Raw genomic sequence first — 26,675 nt, 5'->3', positions numbered from 1 at the left:
TTGATAGGCAAATAGCCAGAGTCTTGCTAGACTGTGTATGTCAGTGGTCCTCAACCTGTGGGTCGTGACCCCTTTGGCGGTCGAATGACCCTTTCACAGGGGTTGCCTAAGACCATCCTGCATATCAGATATTTACATTACGATTCATAACAGTAGCAACATTACAGTTATGAAGTAGCAATGAAAATAATTTTATGATTGAGTCACAACATGAGGAACTGTATTTAAAGGGCCAGAAGGTTGAGAACCACTGGTGTATGTCCAACTTTTTATTGAGATAAGTATTTTAAGTCATTGTCATACTGAATTATTTGGTGTATCTTTCTACTTTCTTATCCTTTAGTTACTTCTCATACCTGTCAACTCATTTTCTTTATTTTCCTCCAGCTTTATTGAGATATAATTGACATATAACATTGTATAAGTTTAAGGTATACAGTGTGCTGATTTGATACAGATATATATTGCAAAATGATTACCACCATATTATTAGTTAACACCTCCATTCTATCACATAATTACCATTTCTTTTTTTGAGGTGAGAACATTTAAGATTTACTGTCTTAGCAACATTCAAATATATAACACATTATTATTGGCTATAATCACCTTTCTGTACATTAGATCTCCAGGCCTTATTATATTTATAACTGAAAGTTGTACCCTTTGACAAATATCTCTCCCATTTCCCCCAGCCACTGGTAATCACCACTTTACTCTCTGTTTCTCAAAGTTTGGGTTTCTTAGATTCCACATATAAGTGATGTCAAACAATATTTGTCCTGCTATGACTGACTTATTAGCATAATGCCCTCAAATTTTATACAAGTTGTCAGAAATGGCAGGATGTCTTTATTTTTCTTCTCTCTTTTTTTTTATTTTATCTGAGCATGTCTTTATTTTTCATAGCTGAATAATATGCACTGTGTGTGTGATGGACATTTAGGTTGTTTCCATATTTTGGCTATCTATAACAATAAAAGCGTAGTATGCAAATCGACCAAACGGCCAAACAGTGGAACGGCTGTCCAGATGACCTGCTGGACGAAGCTGGGGCTGCAAGGGCCTCACCTTGCACGAATTTCGTGCATCAGGACTCTAGTGATAAATAATGCTAATGAACATAGGAGTGCTGATATCTCTACAGAATCCTGATTTCATGTCCTTTGGCTTGCTGAAAGTCTATCTACTGGCTGGATTTTGTTAATGTCACTAGAAGTAGGATTGCTGGATCATATGGTAATTGTAGTTTTAATTTTTTGAGGAACCTCCATACTGTTTTTCAGAGCAGCTGTGCCAATTTTCATTCCCACCAAGAGTGCACAAGGGTTCCCTTTTCTCTACATCTTCACCAATGCTTGTTATCTCTTGACTTTTTGATGATAGCCATTCTAACACGTGTGAGAAGACAGCTCATTGCATTTTGTTTTGTTTCTAAATATGTTTTTATTGATTTTTACGAGAGAGAAAGGAAGGGAGAAGGAGAGAGATAAAAACATTGATGAGAGATAAACATAGATCAGCTGCCTCCTGCACATCCTCTTTTGGAGATCAAGCCCGAAACCCGGGCATGTGCCCTGACCAGTAATCGAATCAGCAACCTCTTGGTGCATGGGATGACACTTAACCAACTGAGCTAAATCAGCTGGGCTCATTTTGGTTTTGATTTGCATTTCCCTGATGATTAGTCATGTTAAGCATCTTTTCATGTACCTATTGTATGTCTTCTTTGGAATTCTTTGTCTTTAGAGAGAAGCATATTCTCACTTTAAACATCAAAGCCAATGGTTTATTCTTGGCCTGCCCTTGGGGGTTAGGTTACCTGGAATTTGCATTTTGGCTGGAATTATCATTCTTTTCATAAGTTTGATTACTTTTCCAACTCAGTCTCCTCTTTGACAAGAACTTGGAGTCTTCATTAAAACTACTAATCCAATTATTAGAGTGAATCAGTCCCCTCAAAGAGCAATTTGTAAAGAAAACCAATACATACATAAAATGGGGCTTTTTTATTAATCCATGAAAACTACTAATCACTGTGTCATGTAAGCCTGATTTCATCCTCAGACTTGATTAGATAGAATGCCTCTTTCAACTTTTCAGAAGTCTTTCTCTTGGAGTCAGACGCCTTATGGGATAGCCCTACACACTTTACCACTAGGTGGGCTATTCTGGCCTGTTATTTTCAGTTTTCTGTCCAAATTAAAGCAAAATACCTTTTTAGTGTTTCATAGCTGCTTTTTATGGAATTGCTAAAAATAATAAGTTATTCTGGTGGCTGACTCCCCTCACAATTTTTTGTTGAAATAATTCCTAAGATATTTCATAGAATTCTAGAATTCCAGAATCTTTTGTTTTAAGTAGCCTTAAAGATTCAAGCTTGGTTTGGGGAGCTTGTTGTTGTCATTCCTGATTTAGAGAGATGTGATATAAATGATTTTTCTGGAATCCTTGTCCTCTCTTTACAAGTTATAAAAAGACTAGAGGCCTAATGCATGAAATTATTGCACTGGGATGATTGCTCCCTCAGCCTGGCCTATACCCTCACGTAGTCCGGAAGCCCTTGGGGGATGTCCAACTGTTTTACTGAATTCCAAGCACTTCCATCCCATGTACATACTGAAATTTGAATATAAGCAGTCCCTTTATAACCACCATCTCTGTAGCTGGCCCTGGTGTAGAAATGAGGTTTACAAAAAGCTACTTTGTTCAGATTGAAAATATTTCCAGGTTCAGGACTTTATCAAAACAAATCCATTTTTTTAAACAAATCATTTTAGCCCACATCTAAACAGAGAGTTTGACTTGGCTTTAAAACAAAAATGTAAAGTGCTTTCTTGTGTATAATATGCAACATTATATTCCTTTATACTATACTAGAGGCCTGGTGCACAAAAATTTGTGCACTCAGGGGGGTCCCTCAGCACAGCCTATGCCCTCTTGCAGTCTGGGACCCCTCGGAGAATGCCCACCTGCTGGCTTAGGCCCACGCCCTAGAGGATCGGGCCCAAGCAGGCAATCAAGCATCCCTCTGGCAGCCCAGCAGCCCTCGGGGGATGTCCACTTGCCAGCAGGGAGCAGGCCTAAGCTGCAGTCAGACATCCTTAGCACTGCTGAGGAGGCGGGAGAGGCTCCCACCACCACCACTGTACTGGCAGCCATCAGTCTGGCTTGTGGCTGAGCAGAGCTCCCCCTGTGGGGGTGCACTGACCACCAGGGGATAGCTCCTGCATTGAGCATCTGCCCCCTGGTGGTCAGTGTGTGTCATAGTGACCAGTCATTCCCAGACGTTCTGCTGTTAGGGTCAATTTGCATATACCCTTTTATTATATAGGATAGAGGCCTGGTGCACGGGTGGGGGCTGAAATTTGTGCACATTAAAGGGGAATTAATTAGAGGAAATATTTTAATATTGCTATTTGCCCTTTCTCTATATTAGAAGTGTCAGAGATGAAAGAACATTAGTAAAATGTATATGAAAATCTTCCTCCTGTCAGAGTCTGGGGCGCACCAGGGTCAAGTCCCCGCCCACCCACATGCACCTCAAAATCGTGCAAGACCCACACCTGGATGCTCCACCCCCATTGGACTAGATCCAGACCTGGCCGGCCCCACCCTTGTCAAGCCCCGCTGGGTGGGGGGTGCGGCCTGAGGTCCCCTGTCAAGCCCTGCCAGGCGGGGGACATGGCCTCAGGTCCCCTGGCCCGGCGCTGGGGCAGGAGGGTGCGGCCTCAGGTCCCCTGGCCCGGTGCCAGTGTAGGGGGCGCGGCCTCAGGTCCCCCGGCCTGGCGCTGGGAAGGGGGTGCAGCCTAAGGTCCCCTGGCCCAGCACCAGGGTGGAGGGTGCACCTTGAGGTCCCCATCAAGCCCCACCAGGCGGGGGGTGCAGCCTTAGGTCACCCGGCCTGGCGCCGGGGCAGGGGGTGTGGCCTGAGGTCCCCTGGTCTGGCGCTGGGGCAGGGGGCGTGGCCTGAGGTCCCCCATCAAGCCCTGCCAGGCGGGGGATATGGCCTGAGGTCCCCCGGCCTGGTGCCTGGGCGGGGGCATGGCCTGAGGTCCCCTGTCAAGCCCTGCTGGTTGGGGGATGCAGCCTGAGGTCCCCTGTCAAGCCCCACAGGGGCGAGAGGGGGGTGCAGCCTCAGGTCCCTGCCGATTGCTCGTTAAGGCTCATTACGGAAACTCAACCTCTGCTGTGGGTGCAGCCATCTTGTGTTATGGAAACCCTGCTTCCGCTGTGGGTGCAACCATCTTTGTTATGAAAACCCCCGCCTCCACTGTGGGTGCCACCATATTTGTGGTGGAGTGATGGTCAATTTGCATATTCCCTCTTTATTATATAGGATCTGTTTTTCCCCTTTGTTTCCTGCATTTGTAAGAAAACTTTTTTTTTTAATATATTTTTTTATTGATTTTTTACAGAGAGGAAGGGAGAGAGATAGAGAGTTAGAAACATCGATGAGAGAGAAACATCGATCAGCCGCCTCCTGCACATCTCCTACTGGGGATGTGCCCGCAACCCAGGTACATGCCCCCGACCGGAATCGAACCTGGGACCCTTCAGTCCGCAGGCTGACGCTCTATCCACTGAGCCAAACCGGTTTCGGCAAGAAAACTTTTTGACTTAACCTTGAAAATACTAGTTTCTAGAACCTATGTAGAAACTTTTTTGTTTCCAAAACTAGAATGGCATTTGGTTTTATAGATTCTGTAACTTAAAAAAGAAAAGAAAGAACAGTGTTAGATTCCTATATATCCTTTATATAAGTAACATCTAGGAAAGTGCCACCTTTGTTACTGAAAGTCACCATTGTGTGTCTTTTATACGGAAAACAGGCCACTCTTGATAGCGTAATGCCAATAGCAACTTCAGACAGTTTCTACCTATACAGATATTTAGTATGATTTGATACTGATTTACATTGAGTTGGGGAACTATTTGGAGTGAACCAGGATCCAGGAACAAATGCTTTGGAGAGAAAACCCCAGCAAGAGCTGTGGGCTTGATCATTGAGAGGGGCTGGCTCAAGTGCTAGTTTCCCTCATGATGTCAGATTGCTACCGGCTTCTGAAAAGGAAAAGGAAGTAGCATTTTGCTCTGTAATATGCTAATTGGGAGACAACACAAGCTCCCTTGTAGGGTTTCCAGAGCCTTGTCAGTGAACAGGGTATATCTTCAGAACTGCAGCTGGACAAAAAGGAGGGCTGATGGGCAAAGAGCCTTGTGCTGAACTGAACTCATACTGTCTTTTCAGTAAGAATCCCCAGAGTATGTGATGTAAGCAAAGGGTAAAAACAGATATAGTATAAAGGAATATCATGTTGTATATTATATACATGAAAGCCACTTTACATTTTTGTTTTAAAGCCAGGCCTGGGATCAGTTTCTCTGCATCTGATTAAATCAGCAATTAGATACCCAAGAGTGACCAAAATAAATAACACCACTGATTGTTTAATAAGTGCACCAGAGCTGAGACATCCAAATGAGAGAGAGAGTAGCCCCTTCCAAGTTGTCCTCTGGGAAGCTGTGTACTTTTTCCAACAATGCTGCTGTTGCTAAAAATATTTTTGGTATTTTTCTTTCAACTGTACAGTTAGAGTCTACCACATAGGCTGTTCTCCTGTTGACAGATGTTTATCTTTAGAAAGATGAAGAAGCTAACTAAATATTTAGAAATAGCCAAAGTCATTCTGAGTTCTCCTTGGCAGGTAGTGTAGGAGAATGATCAGGTGGACAATTTTGTTTGGGTTAAAAGTGAGATCTGATATTTTTACGTGGTCTGTCTTCTAGTTCTTAAAGCAGTTTGTGAAGAGTTATTTCAAAACTACTTTGAATAAAGGAAGCATAGTTGAAATAAGTAGATTGTTTCTGGGTGTGTCTACTTTGATAATAAATGTAGTCAAATGAATACATTCTGGTTATGTATCTTGTAAAGCCTTATTATCCTCTAGTTTCAAGACTATTTCAAAGTACCATGAATTGCTGTTTGATACTTACTGTGGTCAGAGTTCCCAGTACAAATGAAACTGTACAAAAAGAGAAAGAGAGCTACTAGATAGAATAGGATATGGAGAGGATGTTAGAGTTGCGTTTCAAGTTAACCTTACACTAGGCTCCCAGTTATTCTTCTGTAAAAATGAATCCATATATATAAAAAGCCAGCGGCTGGAATGCCAGAACGCCCAGAACAACTGGAATGACCGGTCACTAGGACGCCCACTGCGGCTGACCAACTGGCCCAATGGGGGTGGGGCCAGCTGGCCAACCTCCTGCGGCTCCTCCTCCCAGCTGGCCCCACTCCCAATTGGTGAGCCGACTGCCCTCCTGCGGACCCCCTGCACCCCCCTCTGGCTGGCCTGGCCCCGATGAGGCCCTGTTCGGGGGTGGGGCCAGTGGCCAACCACCCACAGCCCCTCCCCCCCCAGGCCTCAATCACCTGGCAGGCCGAGGGACCCCACCCGTGCATGAATTCATGCACCAGGCCTCTAGTAATCCTATCTAATAAAAGAGAAACATGGTAATTAGCGTATGACCGCTACCCTTCCCATTGGCTAATCAGGGAGATATGCAAATTAACTGCCAGCCAAGATGGCGGCTGGCAACCAGGCAGCTTGAAACTAACATGAGGCCTCTTTGCTTCAGTGACGGAGGAAACCAACGTTCCCCGCCTGCCTTGCCGGCCTCTGAGCCTGCAGTTTGAAACATTGTAACAAATATAGAAGCTAAGCAAAACCCCAGAAACCTGCTTTCAGCGAGCCGGGATCTCAGAGCTGGAGTTATACATTGTTTCGATTATAGAATGCAAACAAACCAGATACCTGCTTTCAGCAGCGGAGGCCTAAGAGCTGGAGCCTCAGAGCTAAAGCTGGCCCAGAATAAAAGAAAAAAAGGAGCGGTTGGGAGCTTCCGTCACCCGCCAGCCTGAAAACAGCCTTCAGCCCCTCACCCAGACTGGCCAGGCACCCCAGTGGGGACCCCCACCCTGAAGGGTGTGTGACCAGCTGCAAACAGCCATCATCCCCTCACCCAGGCTGGCCAGGCACCCCAGTGGGGACCCCCACCCTGATCCAGGACACCCTTCAGGGCAAACCAGCCAGCCCCACCCATGCACCAGGCCTCTATCCTATATAGTAAAAGGGTAATATGCCTCCCAGCACCGGGATCAGCAGAGCCGCGAGGCCTCCCAGCACTGGGATCAGTGGAGCCGAGAGGCCTCCTGGCACCGGGATCAGTGTGACGGGGCAGCACCCAAACCCCCTGATCGCCCTGCAGCTCTGTGTGTGACAAGTGCGGGGCCACAACCCCTCCCTACCCCCCCCACCCCCCACGGTGGTCCCTGCTCTGTGTGTGACGGGATAGAGCCATAACCTCCCCATCGGCCCTGCCCTGAGTGTGACAGTGGCGGCGCCCCAACCCCATGATCCGCCCTGCTCTGTGGGTGATAGAGGGCGATGCCCCAACCGCCCCCCCACGGGCCCTGCTCTGTGTGTGACGGGGTAGAGCCATAACCTCCCCATCGGCCCTGCCCTGAGTGTGACAGGGTGTGGCACCCCAACCCCCTGATCCGCCCTGCTCTGTGTGTGACAGGGGGCGGTGCCCCAACTCCCCTATCGGCCCTACTCTGTGAGTGACAGGGGGGAGCTCCCCAACCCCCTGATCGACCCTGCTCTGTGTGTGACAGGGTACGGAGCCCCAACCCCCCTGATGGGCCCTGCTCTGTGAGTGACAGGGGGCAGCGCCCCAACCCCCTGATTGGCCCTGCTCTGTGCTTGACAGGGGGTGGCGCCGCAACCTCCCCATCGACCCTGCCTTGAGTGTGACAGGGGGCGGTGCCCCAACCCTCTTATCAGCCCTACCCTGAGCGTGACTGAGGGTGGCATCGCAACCTCCCAATCCGCCCTGCTCTGTGCATGACAGGGGCGGCGCCCCAACTCCCCAATCGGCCCTGCTCTGAGCCCGACCAGGGGCTGCACCTAGGGATTGGGCCTGCCCTCTGCCACCTGGTTGCAGGCCTAAGCCAGCAGGTCGTTATCTCTCGAGAGGTCCCAGACTGCGAGAGGGCACAGGCCGGGCTGAGGGACCCCCCCTTCCCCCTGAATGCACAAATTTTTGTGCACCGGGCCTCTAGTAATAATTAATAATAATAATAATAATAATAAAGTCACACTATCCACATTATAGGACCGTTGTGAAGTTCTTCAGGAGGTTCTTACTGCATGTGAAGCACTTAGTGCCTTGTGTATAATGATGATCAGTAAATGTTAGTCATTTTTATTATGCTAATGTGACATGGTGGGTGGTTCTCTGGAAGAGAGAAAGAATGAAGGAATAGAGGGATAGGGTGCTGTGTGGGAAAGAAAAAAAGTTCTGAGAGTAGAATAGGACTGGCCTGTCTTCAGTTTTTAAAGTTCTCCAAACCAAACCTGTTTTAATCGTACTCCTAAATACATGTCATGAATGGCATGAGTAATATTTTAATTTTTAGCTGTCCCTTAATTTTTTAGTTCTTTATTGAGATTCTGGTTGTATCCTGAACAAAAACAAAGCAAAACAACAAACCTCAACATCCCCCAAAATAGGGTTTTGAGGATTTGGATATCAGTTTGTAAAAACAAATTGTATTATGTTTCCAGCTGATGTGGTTTTTGTACATAAAAAATGCAAATCTTATCACTTGCATTACGTTGCTTTTTAAACAGACGAAGATGAAGATGGTGATCGAATTACAGTGAGAAGTGATGAAGAAATGAAGGCAATGCTGTCATATGTAAGTACATTACAAATGAGGACTATCTTAAATATATTACTGTGATTGAGGATGCTGTTTCTTGGCAAAGTGAAGGTATAAAAGTAAATCACAATTGCCATAACATTTTTCTATATAGTATATAAGGTTTTCAAAGATTTCCTTATGTGAAAGTTAAGGGCATTCTTTCCAAAAGACACTTACTGATCATATCGTGAACATTAAGAATAATGCATCTTAATGACTTTTGCATTAGGTATGGTGCAGACTAAATGGACTATCAATTTTCTGTATTTTTTATGCAGTACTTAAAGTAACGGCTCATTAAAAATGAACCCCTGGGCTCTAAAAAATTTTTCAAAATCTACTTTCAACTGGCGATCTCTTTCACCCTTCCAAACACATATAGTTATAATGTAGCTGCAGGCTTAATATGGATACACAATTTAAAGATGTGCTCTCCATTATTTTATCCACCCCCTTATGCCCATCCCAAGATGAACTACTATGGGCTTACTTACTGAATCAAAGTGATTTGAATATATCCTGAAATGATTTTTCTTTTGTGTTTTGGATTTCAGTGAAAATTTGCATTAATGTTTGTCACAGGGCTGAAGTAGATCAACAAGAGAAAAGACTACATTTCTAAAACTTTAGTACTGAGCTTGAAAAATTCAACTATGATAAAATAAACAAATTTCCTCTTATTTTATTTTATTTTATCTGAGTTTGTATGTGTTTATAAAATCTCTGATGGTCTGGTGAAAAGAACATTGGACTGAAAGCCAGGAGACCCAGCTCTTTTCTGGTTTCCTGGCCTTAGGCAAATCACTTAACCTTTCTGTGCTATTGTTGCCTCATCTGTCAGTTGTGGATAATAATACATGTCCTTTCTATGGCACAGGGCTATTGTAATGATCAAATGGGGGAGTAGCCGTGAAAGCCCTTTGAAAACTTAAAAGTTCTATACAAATGCAAAGTGGTATTGTGGCGGAAATGATGCTAATCTCAGCTAACAGTTAGATTGTAGGTTTTTGATAGACTTCACCTTCAACCCAAGGTATTGTTTCATTGTAATGAAAACTGTAAAATATCTTTGTGGGTTTCTGCCAATAGTTTTAATTTAGGGTAGGAAGAAAGAGAACAAGAAGAATGGCATGATTAACAGAGCGTTGCATTCAGAGCTGCACAGAGTAGGAAAAGTCAATTTCCCATTGACTTCCCATTAACTTACTTGAGAGTCCTTGTGCTTTGAGAATTTAGAGCAGGGCTCATCAGCACCTTGAAAGGTAGAGTAGGATGGTCTGCTGAAAGGTCTAGTACTAGTATTGATAGATTTCTACTCTCCTGGGAATGTGACATGCTTATTTTTAGAAAACACACACACATAGGTTGGTTCTAGTTTTTTTACATGCATCTATTGCAGAGTACATTACTGACAGCGGGGTACTTTCATTATGTCTCTGACATATCCACATAAAAAGGTGTGTTTTTAATTATGTACTTTGGGGAAGACCTGACAAATTGTGTCTTTTAAGAATGTTTCTTCATGTGATCATAATAATAATCATTTCTGTGGTTTTTGGTGCCTCATCTATAGACTAGATGCTTATGGCATTTCATTTTCATTGGTTTTAATCACTCTGTGAGGTAGATATTGTCATTTCTATATTTTAGATGAGGAAGCCATGATTAACAAACATGCTGAAGGTCTTAGAGCTATGAATGTGAATATGGAATTTAAGTTTCGTTTCTTCTCCTAGCCAGGTAGCTCAGTTGGTTCAGTGTTGTTCCAATATGCCAAGGTTGCAAGTCCAATCCCGGGTCAGGGCACATACAAGAATCAACCAATTAATGCGTAAATAAGTGGAACAACAAATTGATATTTCTCTCTCTCTCTCTCTCAAATCAATCAATAAATAAAAAAATTTAAAGTTCAGTTTTCTCTTATGCTAAAGCCCATGATCCTTTACGTTTTATACTGTTTCTCTCCTATTCACTTCCTTGCACATTAGTATTGGGATCTTCCTATGTTATAACCACTATTAAAATCTGAGTGATTAGTATTTATATAATACCTTAGTTGAGCTATCTGAGTATATATTCCCTATGATTTGTGTTTATTTTCTCAAATACAATGCTTAGTTTTGTAGGAAAATATTAGCTATGTAATTGTTTTTAAACTTAAGTTCCTGAGACTTTTTGAGAGCCACTTTTTAGTCTGAAAAGAAATCAAGTAGCTCATTGATCCCAAATACTTAGGTTTCATGAACTAATCAATCTTTCATTTTTAGGTTGGAAGACAGACATAGGCATGGTAATCTTTAATTTTGCCAATAAAACCAAACCTTAATACATAAACTAATAAAAGTATCTTGTTAACCATTATTTTATTAATAGAGTAGGAGTTATTTAAAGATTAAAACATTAGGCAGTACATAATCTCAAAAGTAAAGATGATCATTAAAGTGAGTAAATTTAGTTTTAATGTAAAAAACTCACTACATTATTCTTTATTAATTTGCTATGGATATTGAAAACTTTTGTTATGAATTGGTAGTGGCTTACGGATTGTGGTCAGGCCAATTAGGTCCCGATTTTCTCACTAATTCATTGAACAAATACTTAGAGCCCTAGCCGGTGTAGTTGAGTTAGGTTAGAGTGTCATCCCACACCGGAGGGTTGCAGGTTCGATCCCCAACCCTTTGGTATTTCTTTAATATAAGCAAAGCAAAAATAGAAACACTTTTACCATAAATTCTTTAATAATTATTTCCTATTGATTACAAATGTTAAATGAATAAACAGCCGGAATCTCTGCCTAAAATTAAAAAAAAAATTGCAATGTGTAAGTTGTAACTTGCAGAATTGCTTTTTTTTTTTTTTTTAATTGGATACAAGCATTTTCTGGCTATGGGCCAACAGAAGCATAAGTTGTTGGATGTGTTTGTTTGTTTTTTTTTATCAGTAATTTAAGTAGGGTTTTGTATTAGATCTGAAAATGTTGCCTTTTTAATTGAAAACTTATCAATTATTTAAATTGTTAGCAGCCTTAGGCTGTTAATTTTATGTATGCCATAATAGTGACATACAGTGGATTTTGATACATGTGACACATGGAATATCGCATTGTGGTAAGGATTTGTCATAACAATAGATTGTTGTGTGCTATTTAAGTAATAACCAATATATTAAACCGAAGTGTTGCCACACATTAGTACCATTTTATGTAAGTTATTTAGAAGTTGCATTCTTTTCTTCATTGGATATATTTTTAAGAGATAATGAGAAGAAAACAAAGCTATAATAAATTGTCTTTTAAGAAAATTTAAAGTGATTTGGTCTCCAAGGAGATATTTAATGTATTGAGAGAATTCAGCAGCCAAGTGTTATTACAGCACCATTGTGATAGCTCTCTGTGTTTTGTTATGCGTTTGTGTTAATCAACAATCTGTTTTTATAGCGTAGTCTCTTGTAAGTTATGTTGTTAGAATATTCCACTTCTGGGATCATGGTTTTTTCTCTGACACTATTGTATCTTTTTAATTCCTCCATAAAGTATTTTTTAATTAGAATTTGAAATGCTTTATTAGGAAAAAAATACACCCAACATACATATTTTGCAAACTGAATACCTGATCATTGCTAATTACTTAAAGGACCCTGTTAAATATTCCTTTAATGTATTTTACATTTTTTTGTTTTGTTTTCCCTCTCATTTTCTAGAAAGATTGAAGATAGTATGCTGCTTTTCTTCCATTTTTTTTGTATTTGTTGCCTCGTAGTGCTGTCTTCATTTCCCTACAGTATCAAACAACAATGCTGGGCCTTGTTTATTGATTCCTCATAAACTTTATCTGTCACTGAGACCCAGCTATAGGAAGGGGTTATTTTCATGTTAACCTCTACTTTTGGGTGACCTTTCATTAAGAAACTCAGTAGTACGTTTTACTTTTGTAAGTGGGTTCATATTTGTTTCTGCTAAGTCCTATGTCTAGTAAAGGATTTATTGCACTTGGTTCTTTCGATACTGAGGCGCTTGTATGAGTGCAGCACAGTAGTAACAAGAATAATTTTCTTCATTTTGCCCATTCTCTCTCTTTATACCATTTTCCCCCACATTTCCAGAAAAGAATGGGATGAGTTTAACTGTAAAGCCTCCCATTAAGGCTGAGCCCCTGTGTTTTAGTAGAGTGTAAGTATTCCCTGTGGTACACTTGACCATAGTTAGACGTGGTACCATGAGGGAAACTACTTCTTGACCTTTATAGCACTTTGTAAATTGGGATATGATTAGCTTTAGCCTACCTAATATGCACAACTTGGAGATTGCCTCTAAAATTATACAGTTACTCAAGTAGAGTTGGAAGGGAGGCTTAGAGGTCTTGTCCATCTGTTTCATTTTACAGAGCAGGAAACAGGCCCAATGAGATCAGATTCAATTGCAGGTCATTTTGGTGATGAATGGGAAGGTCTGGACACAGATCCAGGCCTTTGGCTCTCAGTCCTTTCATTCCCAGTCTCTTCAGTCCCAGTCTTAAGTGATGTTTTTGTTTTGGCATCTATTGAGGTAATATTAATATTATTAAATATAAAAAATACTCTGGGCTTTTAAAGTTTTAAAGATTTTCTTCTTACCTTTAAGGCTGAGTCTTACCCCACATTTTCTTGCTGTTAGGAGTTGAACATTTTACAACCTCAGCCTTTGCTATTAGAAAGTTTCCCTCAAAGAGCAATGAGACTGAAAGCTCATTTTCCACATGGTGCTTTTAAATATTCCCCATATTGAGTAGGTCCTACTTCGAACTTACTTTGTGCATAGAGAATCAGCTCAGTCTTCAATGAGCAGTTAGTCTCCTAATTCAATGTAATTCATCCAACAAACTGGTAATGCAGTATATTCTCTTGGTAGGGTGGAAAAATGATTAAAAGAGTGAGAAACTGAATGAAATAAATAAATTGTTTTAGAAATTATTCCATTTTTTTCTTCAAATAATAGCATGCTCTAAACTGTATAAGTACAGTTTTTCTTTTGTTTTCTCATTCAATGAATAAAGCTTTTTTTTTTCTTTTTAGGGGAAGATTATTTTAACTTCCTTTTCTTTTTGTCTGGGACATTTGGATGACCTTGAAATAGTGATAAAAATGTAGCATCCCCTTATTTAGTCCTGTTGTGAAATATCTTGGGGTACCTGTGCTGGTAAGAAGCAGAAGCATACTCAAATTTACATTAAAACAAGGAGTTTATTATGCAGCTCATGGTAGCAAAGGAAAAAATGAGCACAAGTAGGCCTCAGCCAGGGTGGGACCTATATTTTGTCATTAATGTGGCCATGCTCCCAGTTCAGCTCCATCTCTGTGGAGGACTCAGGGTAGCCCGTAGATTGATTCCTCTAGGGTCCTATGTTGCAACAGCTAGCACGAAGGGGCAGAGCCATGACGTACAGCAATTGGGGGCTCTGGCTAAGAGCTTCTCTTCAGGGGAAATGATGGACTTCTAGCACTAGGATTTCTGTGGGCCATAACCCTGGTATTAGGCTCTTGTTGGCAGCTCCTAACGAACCTCTGTGCTCCCAGGGCCAGTTTTACTGGAAACAAGGAAGAGTCATTTCTACATATCTCTGAAAGGTGGATGTAAACTTGTTATAATAAAGTTAGAGGAATTCAGTAAATTACCAACCTAGGAAATATATCTAAAGGGACATACATTGAAATATAGTCAACATACATTATATTAGTTTCAGGTGTACAACATAGTGATCAACATTTACATACCTTACAATGTGATCACCACAGTAAGTCTAGTAACCATCTGTCACCATACAAAGTTATTATATTATTGACTATATTCCCTGTGTTATGCATTATATCCAGTGACATATATTTTGTAACTGGAAGTTTGTACCTCATAAACCCCTTCACCCTGTCTTCAATTTCAATAGCCTCCTCCCTCTGGCAACCATCAGTTTGTTGTCTGTATCTATGAGTCTGTTTCTAACTATTTTGTTTGTTCTTTTTCTTTTCCACATATAAGTAAAACCATATGGTATTTGTCTTTATCTGACTTATTTCACTTAGCGTAATACCCTCTAGGTCAGTGGTTCTCAATCTGTGGGTCGCAACCCCTTTGGGGGTCGAACGACCCTTTCACAGGGGTCGCCTACCATCGGAAAACACATATATAATTGCATATTGTTTTTGTGATTAATCACTATGCTTTAATTATGTTCAATTTGTAACAATGAAAACACATCCTGCATATCAGATATTTACATTACGATTCATAACAGTAGCAAAATGACAGTTATGAAGTAGCAACAAAAATAATTTTATGGTTGGGGGTCACCACAACATGAGGAACTGTATTAAAGGGTCCCGGCATTAGAAAGGTTGAGAACCACTGCTCTAGGTCCATCCATGTTGTTGCAAATGGCAAGATTTTACTGTTATTCTTTTTTATGGCTGGGTAATATTCCATTGTATATATATATCCATTCACCCATTCATGGACACCTGTGTTGCTTCCATATCTTGGCTATTGTAAATAATGCTGTAATGAACATAGGGATGCATATATCTTTCAAATTAAGTATTTTTTGTTTTCTTCAGATAAATACCCAAAAGTGGAATTGCTGGGTAGTATGGTAGTTTTATTTTTAATTGTTTGAAGACCCTCCATACTGTTGTCCATAATTGCTGCACCAATTTACAATCCCACTGACAGTGCACGAGGGCTTCCTTTTCACAACCTCACCAAGATTTGTTTGATTTATTTATATTTTAATATCAGGTGAGCAGTAGATGGGGTCTTGATGAAAGCACTATCAAAATGGGCTAAATACAGCAGTCTATTTGTAAGGGGATGTCCCATTTGGCCTGCTGTCTGCATGGCCTGATGGTCCTGTTTTATTTAAGTGGCAGGTTCCCTGAAGCTACTATTTAAACTTCTATTTTAGAGGTACAGCAGAATTACCACAGCTTGGAAATAGGTGAAAGGTTAGTGTAGTCTGCCTCAGGCTAACTGTGGGGATGACTCTGAAAGCTTCAGCTGAGAGGATCCTACAAATTTGGGACCATTGCTGAATACAAATTTAAACTCCTCTGCGAACATGCATTACCTTAAACTTGTCCAAGTTGAATTTCATCTGCTATTGGCTGTACAAACTCTATTAAGACCAGCTGGAGCTCCCCTAACAGTTTTACTATCCAAAACAAAGTTTTATCATTAACTTGGCCAACATACTGTCTTTTTTACTTCCAAATCATTAATAAACACATCCTAGCCAATAACGTTATCCTATAAATAGCCCCAGAGTTGTTCTCTGTCAACCTTTCACTGGAAGACTTTTCATTGTGCTTTTGTTTCTCATCATCTAATTAATCCCTGACCATATGTGGCTAGAGTCATTTAAGGAAGAGCATCTGCACATTGTTGTTACCTCTGCAGGGGCAATGAGGTGAGTGAGAAGTGGGGGGATGGAGGGGGAGGCGGGGGGGGACTTGAAGCCAGGTAAGTCTGTAGCTATTAATTTGGTATTCACAATAGATCGGCTTCATATGTTATTTTTGAACATTGGAGCAGTTGTGTTCTTCCTAAGAGGTCAGTGTCACAGAGGGAAAGCCTCTTAATATAAAGTATAAAAAATAATTGAAAGAAGGTGTAATGAATGACACTTCTGAGTAGTGTTGTAATTGAATTTGTAGTCATTTGGCAGAGTTAAGATTGTTGGGTTCTTCACTGGGAAAACTAATAAATTAACTATGGACTGCAAATAGCTGGTTAGTTTATTGATTATTGCTGTAATTACTGACTGAGCTACATATAATGGGGTATGCTTACAGTATTGACAAAACAGAAATTTGAAAATTTTATCATTAGGAAAAAAATTGCATGCTCTTCCTTATAAGTTGAAATACTGCACTAATTATATTATCTGTTAGAAGACATGCTAAGGAGAGATTTAGGAAATTGTTTTTTTTATAAATGTATAGAATAATAAATAAACCCTTTTTTATATGTAAGACTTGCCACTGAGTAAGTTAGAAGTACAACCAATGAATATAGTTATCATGTGTGTATTAGTTCCTTTCTGCCTCCTTCCCTTAAACATTTGGGGGGCACCAATTATGTGTAAGGCACATAGTAGGCATTGCATGGCAGTACCTATTTAGGGTTTAGGAGACACAGGCCTTTTTGAAAATCGGCAAAGTTGTTTTTTCTTTTCCCAGAAAATTCACACAATGTGACATTTCACATAATTTTAGCAACTTAAGGATGTCCGGAGGCTCACATAGACCAGACCCAGGTTAATACCTTTGCGTTAAGAGAACATACAGTAGACGTGGTCCCGGCCCTTGATGAGCTTCCAGAAGAGAAGCGCCCTTTTACTTACTTCACCGTTTATAGTGCTGTGGTAATTAGGGAGAGGGAAGGGATACTGACTCAGCCTCCGTAAACCAGTTAGCTAAATTCTTCTGTACTTGGTCTAAAATTCCAGTGATCTTGTTTAATAGTTTCTGTGTCACCTATTGTTATAAACATTTTCTTCTATGTACTGTTGCTTGGAAGTGGGAGATTCATAGCACTGTGCCCTCTTTCAAGGTTTTTTTTCAAGTATTTTGTAAGAAAGTTTCCCATATACCAGCTACTTTGATTTGGTTCTTCCTAACACCTTTATGGGGTGAGCAAGGAGGTATTTTTCCCATTTTTACAGCTGAGATTACTGAGGCACAAACAAATTGCATGCCTTTTTCAAGGTCACACAGCTGCTAAACGTACAGCGGGGACCTGAGATCACTCACTCACTGATTCGTCCACTGTTCATACAACCAGTTTTTCATACAGTAAATATTTATGGGATAGCAACTGTCTGGCCAAGTGTTACGCCAGGTGGTGGAGGTGCAATGAACATATAATTTATTTCTTCAGGAACTCATTGTCCAGTCAGGGAGATTAACAAAAAAGGAAATAGTGTTCAGTGTGGGAGGATAAGAAAAGCTCATTACCCGGCCGAGTGATAAATGCGATAAAAAGTTCAAGTGTTAGGTGCTCTGTAAGCACAAAGGGGCACCTGATCTGGCTTTGGGGGACAGAGAAGCCTTCCTGAAGAGGGTGATGCCCAGGTGGATTAAGAGGACAAGGGGGCTGGGAGGGGTGTTTTGGGCAGAGAAAAGAGTAAAGGCTCAGTGAAAGGATGCCTGGTGCACTCAGGAGGAGCTACCCGTGATTCAGTGTCTTATGGGCAGTGAGGTGGGGAGGAAGGGAAGATAGGAGCTGAGGTTGGGAAGGAAGGTGGCTTAGATCATGGAGGGCCCTAGCTTGAGGGATTTGAGAGGTGGGAAGATGCAGAGTTAATAAGACTGCTGGTTGAGTGTGGGGAAGAAGGAAAGAGAGGTGCTCTGGATTACTTTCAGATGTCTGGCTTGGAAAACTAGGTCACTGTGATGTCATTTACTGAGATAGTGAACCCAGGTGGCAGAAGACAGGTCTAAGGCATGTGGGAGGGTGGGAGAGGTAGGGACCTGTTGAATCTGAGGAGCCTGTGGACAACCAATTGGTTATGTACCGAATCTTAGGAGAGAAATCTGGGCTGGAAATAAAGATTTGTGATTCATCAGCTCCTAATTAGTCTCAATGACTCCTCTGGTAATTGAAACCTTTGAAGTGGCTGAAGTTAACTCAAGGAGAGTATAAAATAAGAAGAGAAGGCTGATGAAAAACCATGGGGAACTCCATCATTTAAAGGATGGGTGGGGGGAAAACCACTTACAGGAAACGGAGCACAGTGGCTAGGGAGGTAGGCAAGCCAGAGAGGGTCACTGAAGCAGGCAGGAAGGCCCCTGGTCAGTACAGGAATCTTTGCAGTGCACCATGCTGCCTCATGTATCCCCTGAAAGATCAGGTGACCTGGCCTAACCCGTGTAGGGTATGAATGAGGAAGCAAAGCTCTCCACCAGCTCAGCAGTCCACCCAGCAGCCTGCTTTATCTAGTTAAATGTTTTGTGTATGAGAAATATCAGGTAATTTACCGTTTGGCTTTTAAATAGTAAACATACATTTCTTGTTCTGAGTGCATCAACTAGATTGAAAGAATTATTTTTCTTGATTCACCGATAAAGCCTTTGTTTTGTCTGTGAAATACAGGGGTGATGATCCTCACAAAATAGGATAAGGCTGTGACAAATTAAATGAATAAATGTAGGTATATAATACTGAGCCCAACACAGTAGGTATTCAATGAGTGATAGTCTTTTCTCTGTGTGTGTGTTGCTCCCTCTTTGTCTCTTCTCTCTCTCTTTTAATAGAGAACTTGTGCCTTGTAAAATTAAACTGCTGTTTTGGAATTCAGGTTTTTCATATGGCAGATTTCCATGAAGAAAAAATGTTGTATTTATTGATTGAATTGTGTTTTTAGAATTAGAATTAGGTTTATAACAAATAGGAACACTGTTTGATAAACTTGCAAACAAAACAAAGCAAAAATTGTTCTTGCTATCCCCTTGTTGAATCTGGCCCTCTGTTTCAAATTAATTAGATTTTTGGATAACTATGCTAAACTTTGTCACATCCTTATTAAAATTGTTTAAGGATTTTGAAAAGCATCTCAAAGGGACTCTGAAACTAATCTGAGTCTGGTACTGGAGATTCCATTAGCAGTCACAAACCTGATTAATCTTTTACTCAGTTAGCTTATTGATTATTGCTGCAATTACTGCATGTAACGGATTCTGCAAGGGATACCAGCAGAAAACATTTTGTAACTGCTGCTGATGTATTCAGGTTGAGCACAACGTTTTATACTTTTTATACAAAATGCTTCTGTATTTTTAAATGCTGGAGCATTTCTACTCAAAATGCTGTGCTTAATATTTTTACAGTATTAGAAGGTTCACTTTTTAATTTCTCAATTACTATTAATGCATTACAGTTTACAAAGTGCCTTCACTAATTCTATTCTGCAGTTTAATTTTGAGCTTCACACTAACTGTGTGTTATAGAGTAGATCTCTTTATTCTCATTTGGAGGAAACTAAGGTTCACTGAGGTTAAATGACTTCTTGGAGGCCACTACAAGTTAATAAGTGGCAGAGTCAAGACTGGACCCCATTTCAAACAATACGTATTTATCAAGCACCTACTATGTCCAGGGATTCGTGTTAGGAGCAGTGAAAGCCGGCTTAGAATTATAGAGACTAAGCTCAGGAAGTTATTTAGATAAACTTCAAATTATGACTTCATTAAAGTTATAACGGTTACTGTTACTTTTCTGTCTGAACCATGTGAAGCATCTTGGCATAAGATTTAGGCCTTTGGTTGGTTGGTTGGTTGTTTTTCATTTTGTTTTTGTCTAGTAGAAGTCATCTTTGTCATTGTTTCTATTTTATCACTATTTGGAACAAAATTGGAAAGAATCCCTTTAAAGGGAGAATATATAAAAACACTGAGAGGATCAAGATCTAAAAACAACTTGCTTTTCAGCTTATTAAGTACTGTCTTATATTTTCTCATTATAAGCTCACATTAATCCTGTGCTCAGAAATGGCCAGTACTGAGACTCCTGGGTTTGAGTCCTCTAACTCCTCCAAGTTCCTTGCTTATTTCACTAGGCAGCATAGGCCTGCTCTGTGACAGGAGATACTGTGTGTGGCTCGAGTTTTATCCATGCCCCTTAGGGAATGCCGTGTAAGTAGTAGCCTGAGCTCCTAGGCCTGGTGCCTTGTTGGCAGCCTCCTGGTCCTCAACAGGCCTGTTCCTCAGCCAGTTGCCTGGAGTAGGCCCGCACCACAGGTTCAATTACCACCCTTTATAGTTTGTCCTTGATGGTGAATTACTTTGCCATGTGGAACGCAGATTCTCTGTTACTACAAACACAGATCAAAATCAGTATTTCAGCAGGAGAAAAGGTTCCCTGAGTTTGGAAGAATTGTAGAAAACAAAAAACAAATTCTAACTACTTGCTTTAGAGGAACTGGCAAGTTGGCATACTTAGTATCATTACTGTGACTGAGTTAATCATACAATCCAAAGAGATGTTTATAGGTTGCTAAAAAAGTCTTGCAGTGATTATAAAAATATATATAGCTTTCCAGTTGATTTGGCACAGGTTTGAAATGAAAGGGAAATCATTTTTAAAAATTTATTTTGTGAGGTAAATAAATAAAATTGGAAAACAGGTCAATTTCATGCATGCAAGGTTTTATAGTAGGAAAAAAATGCATTGCACCTGTTCTGACCCTTTACATTTGAGGTTATTTGTTTTCAAACTTGACCCCAAGCACCAGTTTCAGACAACACTATAATTAATTTGTTAGATAAAGCATAAGAATATTTTATTTTGATTTCTAGGATTGTGGTAAAGTAGTAACTAAAATTACTAACCTATTGTACATAGCAGTTAATTAAAGAAAAGCATTAACTATAGGAGAACACCACCACTGCTGTTGTCTTGTATCAGTATAAAAAGGCAGTAATTTTTTTGACAGCCACTGATTGGAAAGTTGCTTGCAGCCTTCCAGAAGCAAGGGGGTACATGCTGTGGATCAATAACCAGCAAATTTCCCATTAAAAAGAATACCTGAGCAATGTTCCAAATAGCCACTGGCATCTTAATTTTCCAAGGAAACCTCAAACACTGGTATGCCGAGGACAAGTCATTTTCGGACAATTTTTCCAGACTACTTGTTAACAGTTATTGCTGTCCCAAAAGGTTGACAGCCTACATGATTGATATTTCATTTACTTGTCATCACTGTTTGAGTAATAGCGACACTATATTTCTGGGGTTTTAAGGAATATAGTCTCCTGAAAGACATCTACTTTAGTATGTATTCTGGAGAGTACATCGCATATGTTTTTGCTGTATGTATATAAGTTTTTACATACATAAAAAGAGAGGATCAGTTTCCTCTATAGTGTGAAAGCCCTTGGAGAGCAGGGTACACTTATATCCATCCATATCTGTCATAAATTCACCTTCACTTTGTTTTTAGGGCAAAGAGCCTTAGATTTGTTAACTTTTTTATTTCCAAGATGATGTAGAATTTAAGATGTAGAAATAAAGAATTACATTATTTCTAAGGGAAACAAGAAAACTTGATCTTATAATAATTTAATGTGCATAATAGCAATAAGAGGACAAAAACCTCTATCTTCTCAAAAGAAACTTAAGAATGTCAGCACATAATGATCAAGGAAGAATTTCCTGAAAATGTAGTAGTTAAATAACATGTTTTTAATATTAAAAATAGCCCCTCAAAACACCAAATCAGAAGTTTTCACTGTTGATATTTTGCCACCAAGAACATCACTTTGTGGTTTGTCAAGTGTTATACAAGTGAGGGCACAGAAGCAGTTTCCAAGTTAGATGAGCATAAGCTCATCGACTCTCATATTAAGGAAAATGGGAATCAGACTATAATATAACCTACTGAATGAATCTGTTTTTGAAGGAGCGTGAAAGCTTTTTTACTTGAAACTTTATTTTTCTGTACCCAGAATTTTAAAGTGAAATTTGATCCATACTAAAGTGTTTATAAGATTAAAGCATAAAAGGTATGTTTGTATGAAACTGGGCTACCTTTTAATCAAATTGTCCTATCATCTTTGGATCAGTCATGTCTTGTTTGCTTGTTCTACAGTCTCTATTACTTAGTTTTTCATGGTCTGTGTATTTTATACCCAAATACGAATAATGTTTGATTAACTAACTGGCAAAGAGGTCCAGGCTAAATGTGAGGCATCTTCATTTTGCTTTGCAAAATCCAGGGGAAAAGAATAAGAAAGCATTCCACTAAAATGCCTTGTGTTATTTTTAATACATTTCATTTTCAAAATACTTCTACAGATCAGATACTAATCTGAAGTCTTAATCAACAGTTTTGCTTTCAAAGATAAATGACAGTGTGGAGGATAACACTATACTGGGCTTTCAATCCTGAATATTCACTATTGTCATTTTAATGTGCAAATGGGGACAAAGTATTCCCGAGGCTTATATATATACACCAGCAATTTACAAAAGTACTATGAATTAAGCAACCCATAAGTGCCTGTTCCAGTATTCATACATTACTGACTAATCTCTTTCTATAATCTCTTTGCAGTATTATTCCACAGTAATGGAACAGCAAGTAAATGGACAGTTAATAGAGCCTCTGCAGATATTTCCGAGAGGTAATGTTGAACAAATTCTAATCAACAATGATTATTTCAGTAAACTGTTTCATCAACAGTTATGTTTTCCAAAGGTTTAAATGCACATAACATGTTGTTTAGCTCTTAATTTGAAAACAAACAAACAACAAAACCCACAAAAGAAGTATTCATTATTGTGGGGATTGCAGGCTATATTATAGTTATGGCAGATAAAATATCTAATTTACTAGAGTAAATTAAACTAACTAGATTGTTTTTTTGTTTTTTAGTACATATTTACATTCGCTTAAAGAATACTTTGGGGGTCCGCATGGTTTCTAAACCAAGGCAGATGAATTACTTTAATTTTGGGTATTTATAAATTGTGACTCATGATAATAGTCCAGGCTGCTGTTGTGGAGAAAGCTTTCAGCTAGAACAGATGCCAAGGTTTACCAAGGACTTTAGGAGAGAATTTTTGGTAGAATGTTTGGAGCTGGGTTTTTTGGGGTAGCTTTTTCTAAATAAGGGAAAGTTCTCATAAATGGAAATTGTTAAGTCTGTAAAAATATAAGCTGATTAAGGTAGGTCTTGGTAAATCACTTGGTCAAATAATTTGCTTTTTTTCCCGTTTAGGTTTGTCGTTACTAGATTGTATCAGATATGATTGTTCACGTGTATATAAATGTTCCTTCAAAATTTGAGTAATGGAGACAAAGAGAAGTTTAATTATATAAACCATCAAGTCTTTTACCCATTATACATTGTCCCACTTGGAATGCATGTTTTCTAACTGATGGAACAGATATGGAAATTCTCTGAGTAACTCTTCTAGAAATAACTTAATTGAAATAATTAAAACTTAAACTTACCTTCGTTAACTGATACTGTACAAATAATCATGGTATGAATTTTCCAATTAAACATTCTAGACTTTCATTACCTATAACATTCTGAAGTTTGAATGGCTCAATTAACTAGTAGACTCTTATTTGCACTGATAAAGTCTCCAAAGGCAGGTGACTCGGCCAGCCCACAGAGCTGGGTTCAAGAGCAGGGCTGCTCTTCTGGCAATAATGTAGGAGGTGGGATTGGGAGTACTTAGTAAATTATTAATAATAGCTTATTAAAGAGCTAAGTAAATAAAATTGGGCCATTGACAGTGTGTCTGAAACAAGAATTATAATTAATCTAATTCTATTGTACTTGAGGACTAAAAACTAAAAGAAAAAAACTTGCCATTTTTGTATATTAGTCCAATAATAAGGATGCAGATTGCTTTTTAATACTTTTAGTGACTGGAAAACTTCGTCAAGTTTCAACATTGTTTCTGTACAAGGAATATTTTTTCTTTTGTGAGCATTCCTGTCAGTGGTACTCTGTATACCATTGTGCCCCCTCCCATGATAATAACAACCATTTTCAGACATGTGCTCTGTTCCGGTACTAATGTTGCTGTGTTATTATTTATAATTCTCCCAACAGTTTTGCCTATTAGGTATTATTGCTTTCATTGTATAGGTAAGAATATTGAAGTCCAGGGAGGTTTAGTAATTTTAAAATCACACAGCTTATAAGTGATTAATGTACCCTTTGAACAGGAATTTTGTTTCTAATATAATTTGCTGAAAGTAGAAGGGCAGTTTTCCTCTCCCGGGGACGGTGACTTCAGGCATGCACAATGGTCCAGCATTTGACATACATCGAGGCTGTCCTACAATACAGCCTCTAACAAAGCTGGACTCCCTCGAACTCCTAGTAGTAGAATTGTTTACCTTTATACCAAAAAAGTTGGGAAAGCCCCCAAATCTGCATGTGGCATGTGCCCAGGACAACTGCGTGGAGTTTGTGCTGTGAGACCTAAAGTTCTAATGAGGTTGTCTAAAACGGTGAAACATGTCAGCAGAGCCTGGGGTGGATCCATGTGTGCTAAATGTGTGTGTGACAGGACCAGGCGTGCTTTCCTCACTGAGGAGCAGAAAAGCTCCGTGAAAGTACTGAAGGCACAGCACAGAGTCAGAAAGCTATTTTTTTTAAAGAAGCTTTTTTGAATAATAAAAGTAATTAGAAGGCTAAAAAAGAAAAGAAAGCAGAGGCATATAAGTTAAAATATTAGTGGTGTGCATGGGGGAATTTTATAGGGGTTTGTAGGAGAGTGGAGAAGAGTGAGGAATATTCCCAACACAGAACCGATTAGGCTCTAATAAATTATTAAATAAAGTCCTTCCATGCCAAATTTAAATTTTTAAAAATATGAGACTTAGTTACTCTACCCCCATGGGTTTGTGTAGGTTGTTTTTGCATGCTATTATACAACTCTTTTTAGCTTTTTGTAGTCTTGCTTTTTGCTTGCTTATGTACATCACATATAGATAAGTGAGATTAAACAAACTTGTACAATTAGTATATAGACATACTGGATATATTAACTGGGTCTGTGTAGTTGGTTAGAGACCCTCAGACCTTAGATTCTGTGGTCAGGCCCCATGTTAAGAATTTCTGGACTGAATAAGTGAGAAAGACTGGAGATAAAGTTTCTGTTCAAGTACCAGATGTTCTCTTCATTCCAAGTAGGACAATTGCTTTGGATGGTAACTCCCAGCTCATGGCTACAAGTCCTCTCTGTTGTTAGAAAAATATGTTAAATGTTAATAAGTATGAAAACTTACTAGCTTTATAGTAACTTCTGACTCTACAACTTGGGAAATATGGGGTTACTAGGTTTTTGTTTTGTTTTGTTTTTTAATTTTTCTCCATTGTTGAAAGTATTACGTATGTCCCTTTTACTAGTATTCCCATATTGCCCTCTCCACCCTACCCCAACCCTCACCCAGGCCTACCACACTATTGTCTGTGTTCATGGGTTATCAGATTTTCAGTCATAAAGGTTTGAAACTGAGGAAGGAATGAGGCAGATGTTAAGAGATAAGAGTTGATGCCTGTCTCTATTTGCTTAGTTAGCCACTTATTAAATAAAGCTTATGAATGCACTAGTACTTCGGTGGAAATACTCTGAAATGTTGTCTTAGGAAGTATTAATGATCCCTGAAGGACCAAGCGTCAAATCTATGTGACTGTTGTTTTGTTCAAAATTTTAATTTCCATTTTATGGAAAGAAGATTTGGAGTCTTACTTTTAATGTATTTTGGAAAAACAAATAAAAATTCTTTATTAAGGTTTAGATATATTTTCTAGGAAAATAACAATAAATTTGAATATACTTGAAGTATATAAATTTAAAGCTACTGATGTGCTTTGTAATTGTTACTCATATTATTATTATTAAACAGCTGTATTTCTTGTTGTCAGAAAAAGGAAAAATACATGTACATCTGAGAGAAGAAAAAAAAATCAAATTCATCCTTCCCCAAACAATCTATCAAAATTGACAGCCCCTTAACATAATATGTAGGGCACTGTAGTTTTCAGATGAAAGCAGCCTATAGTATGGGCAGGAAGCTTTTCTATTTTTAACAATTGATGAAGAAGCATTCGCTGAATTGGAAAAATACTAACCTCTAACTCAGTATGGTGTCAGGAAATTAATATTATTTTTCTTGGCACAGCTTCATCTTTAGACTTAAATATTAGCATATGTCAAGATTTGCAAGAAATATAGTAAAATTAGTGATATCTCTGTATTTTAATAAATTTGATTGCTTATTGCTGTGCAGACTTGAACATTCCATCTTTGAATCTCTAACAATCATTTTGGCTTTAAAAGACCCTTTTACTCCTCTGTCTTCCGTCTACCCCCCACCCCCCACCATTCCCACCCCTCGAAAAACCTAGCTAT

At 39.4% G+C, this 26,675-nt stretch overlaps 1 protein-coding gene and 1 pseudogene across 8 annotated transcripts in view; both read left to right on the top strand.

The window, feature by feature from the left end:
* Positions 1 to 26,675, top strand: part of MAP2K5 (mitogen-activated protein kinase kinase 5) — a 276,193-nt gene that overhangs the window by 15,571 nt on the left and 233,947 nt on the right. For all 8 annotated transcript variants that reach the window (XM_059697326.1, XM_059697354.1, XM_059697306.1 and 5 more), the window contains exons 3-4: positions 8,700 to 8,767; positions 22,849 to 22,918. In XM_059697326.1, coding sequence (XP_059553309.1) covers positions 8,700 to 8,767; positions 22,849 to 22,918 — 138 coding nt within the window. The remainder of the gene's footprint in view (positions 1 to 8,699; positions 8,768 to 22,848; positions 22,919 to 26,675) is intronic.
* Positions 24,428 to 26,671, top strand: LOC132227778 (large ribosomal subunit protein eL34-like; annotated as a pseudogene).

The sequence above is a fragment of the Myotis daubentonii genome, chromosome 1, assembly GCF_963259705.1.
Source record: "Myotis daubentonii chromosome 1, mMyoDau2.1, whole genome shotgun sequence".
Taxonomy (NCBI): domain Eukaryota; kingdom Metazoa; phylum Chordata; class Mammalia; order Chiroptera; family Vespertilionidae; genus Myotis; species Myotis daubentonii.
The sequence above is the reverse complement of the archived record's forward strand: the minus strand, read 5'-3'. Positions and strand labels throughout refer to the sequence as shown.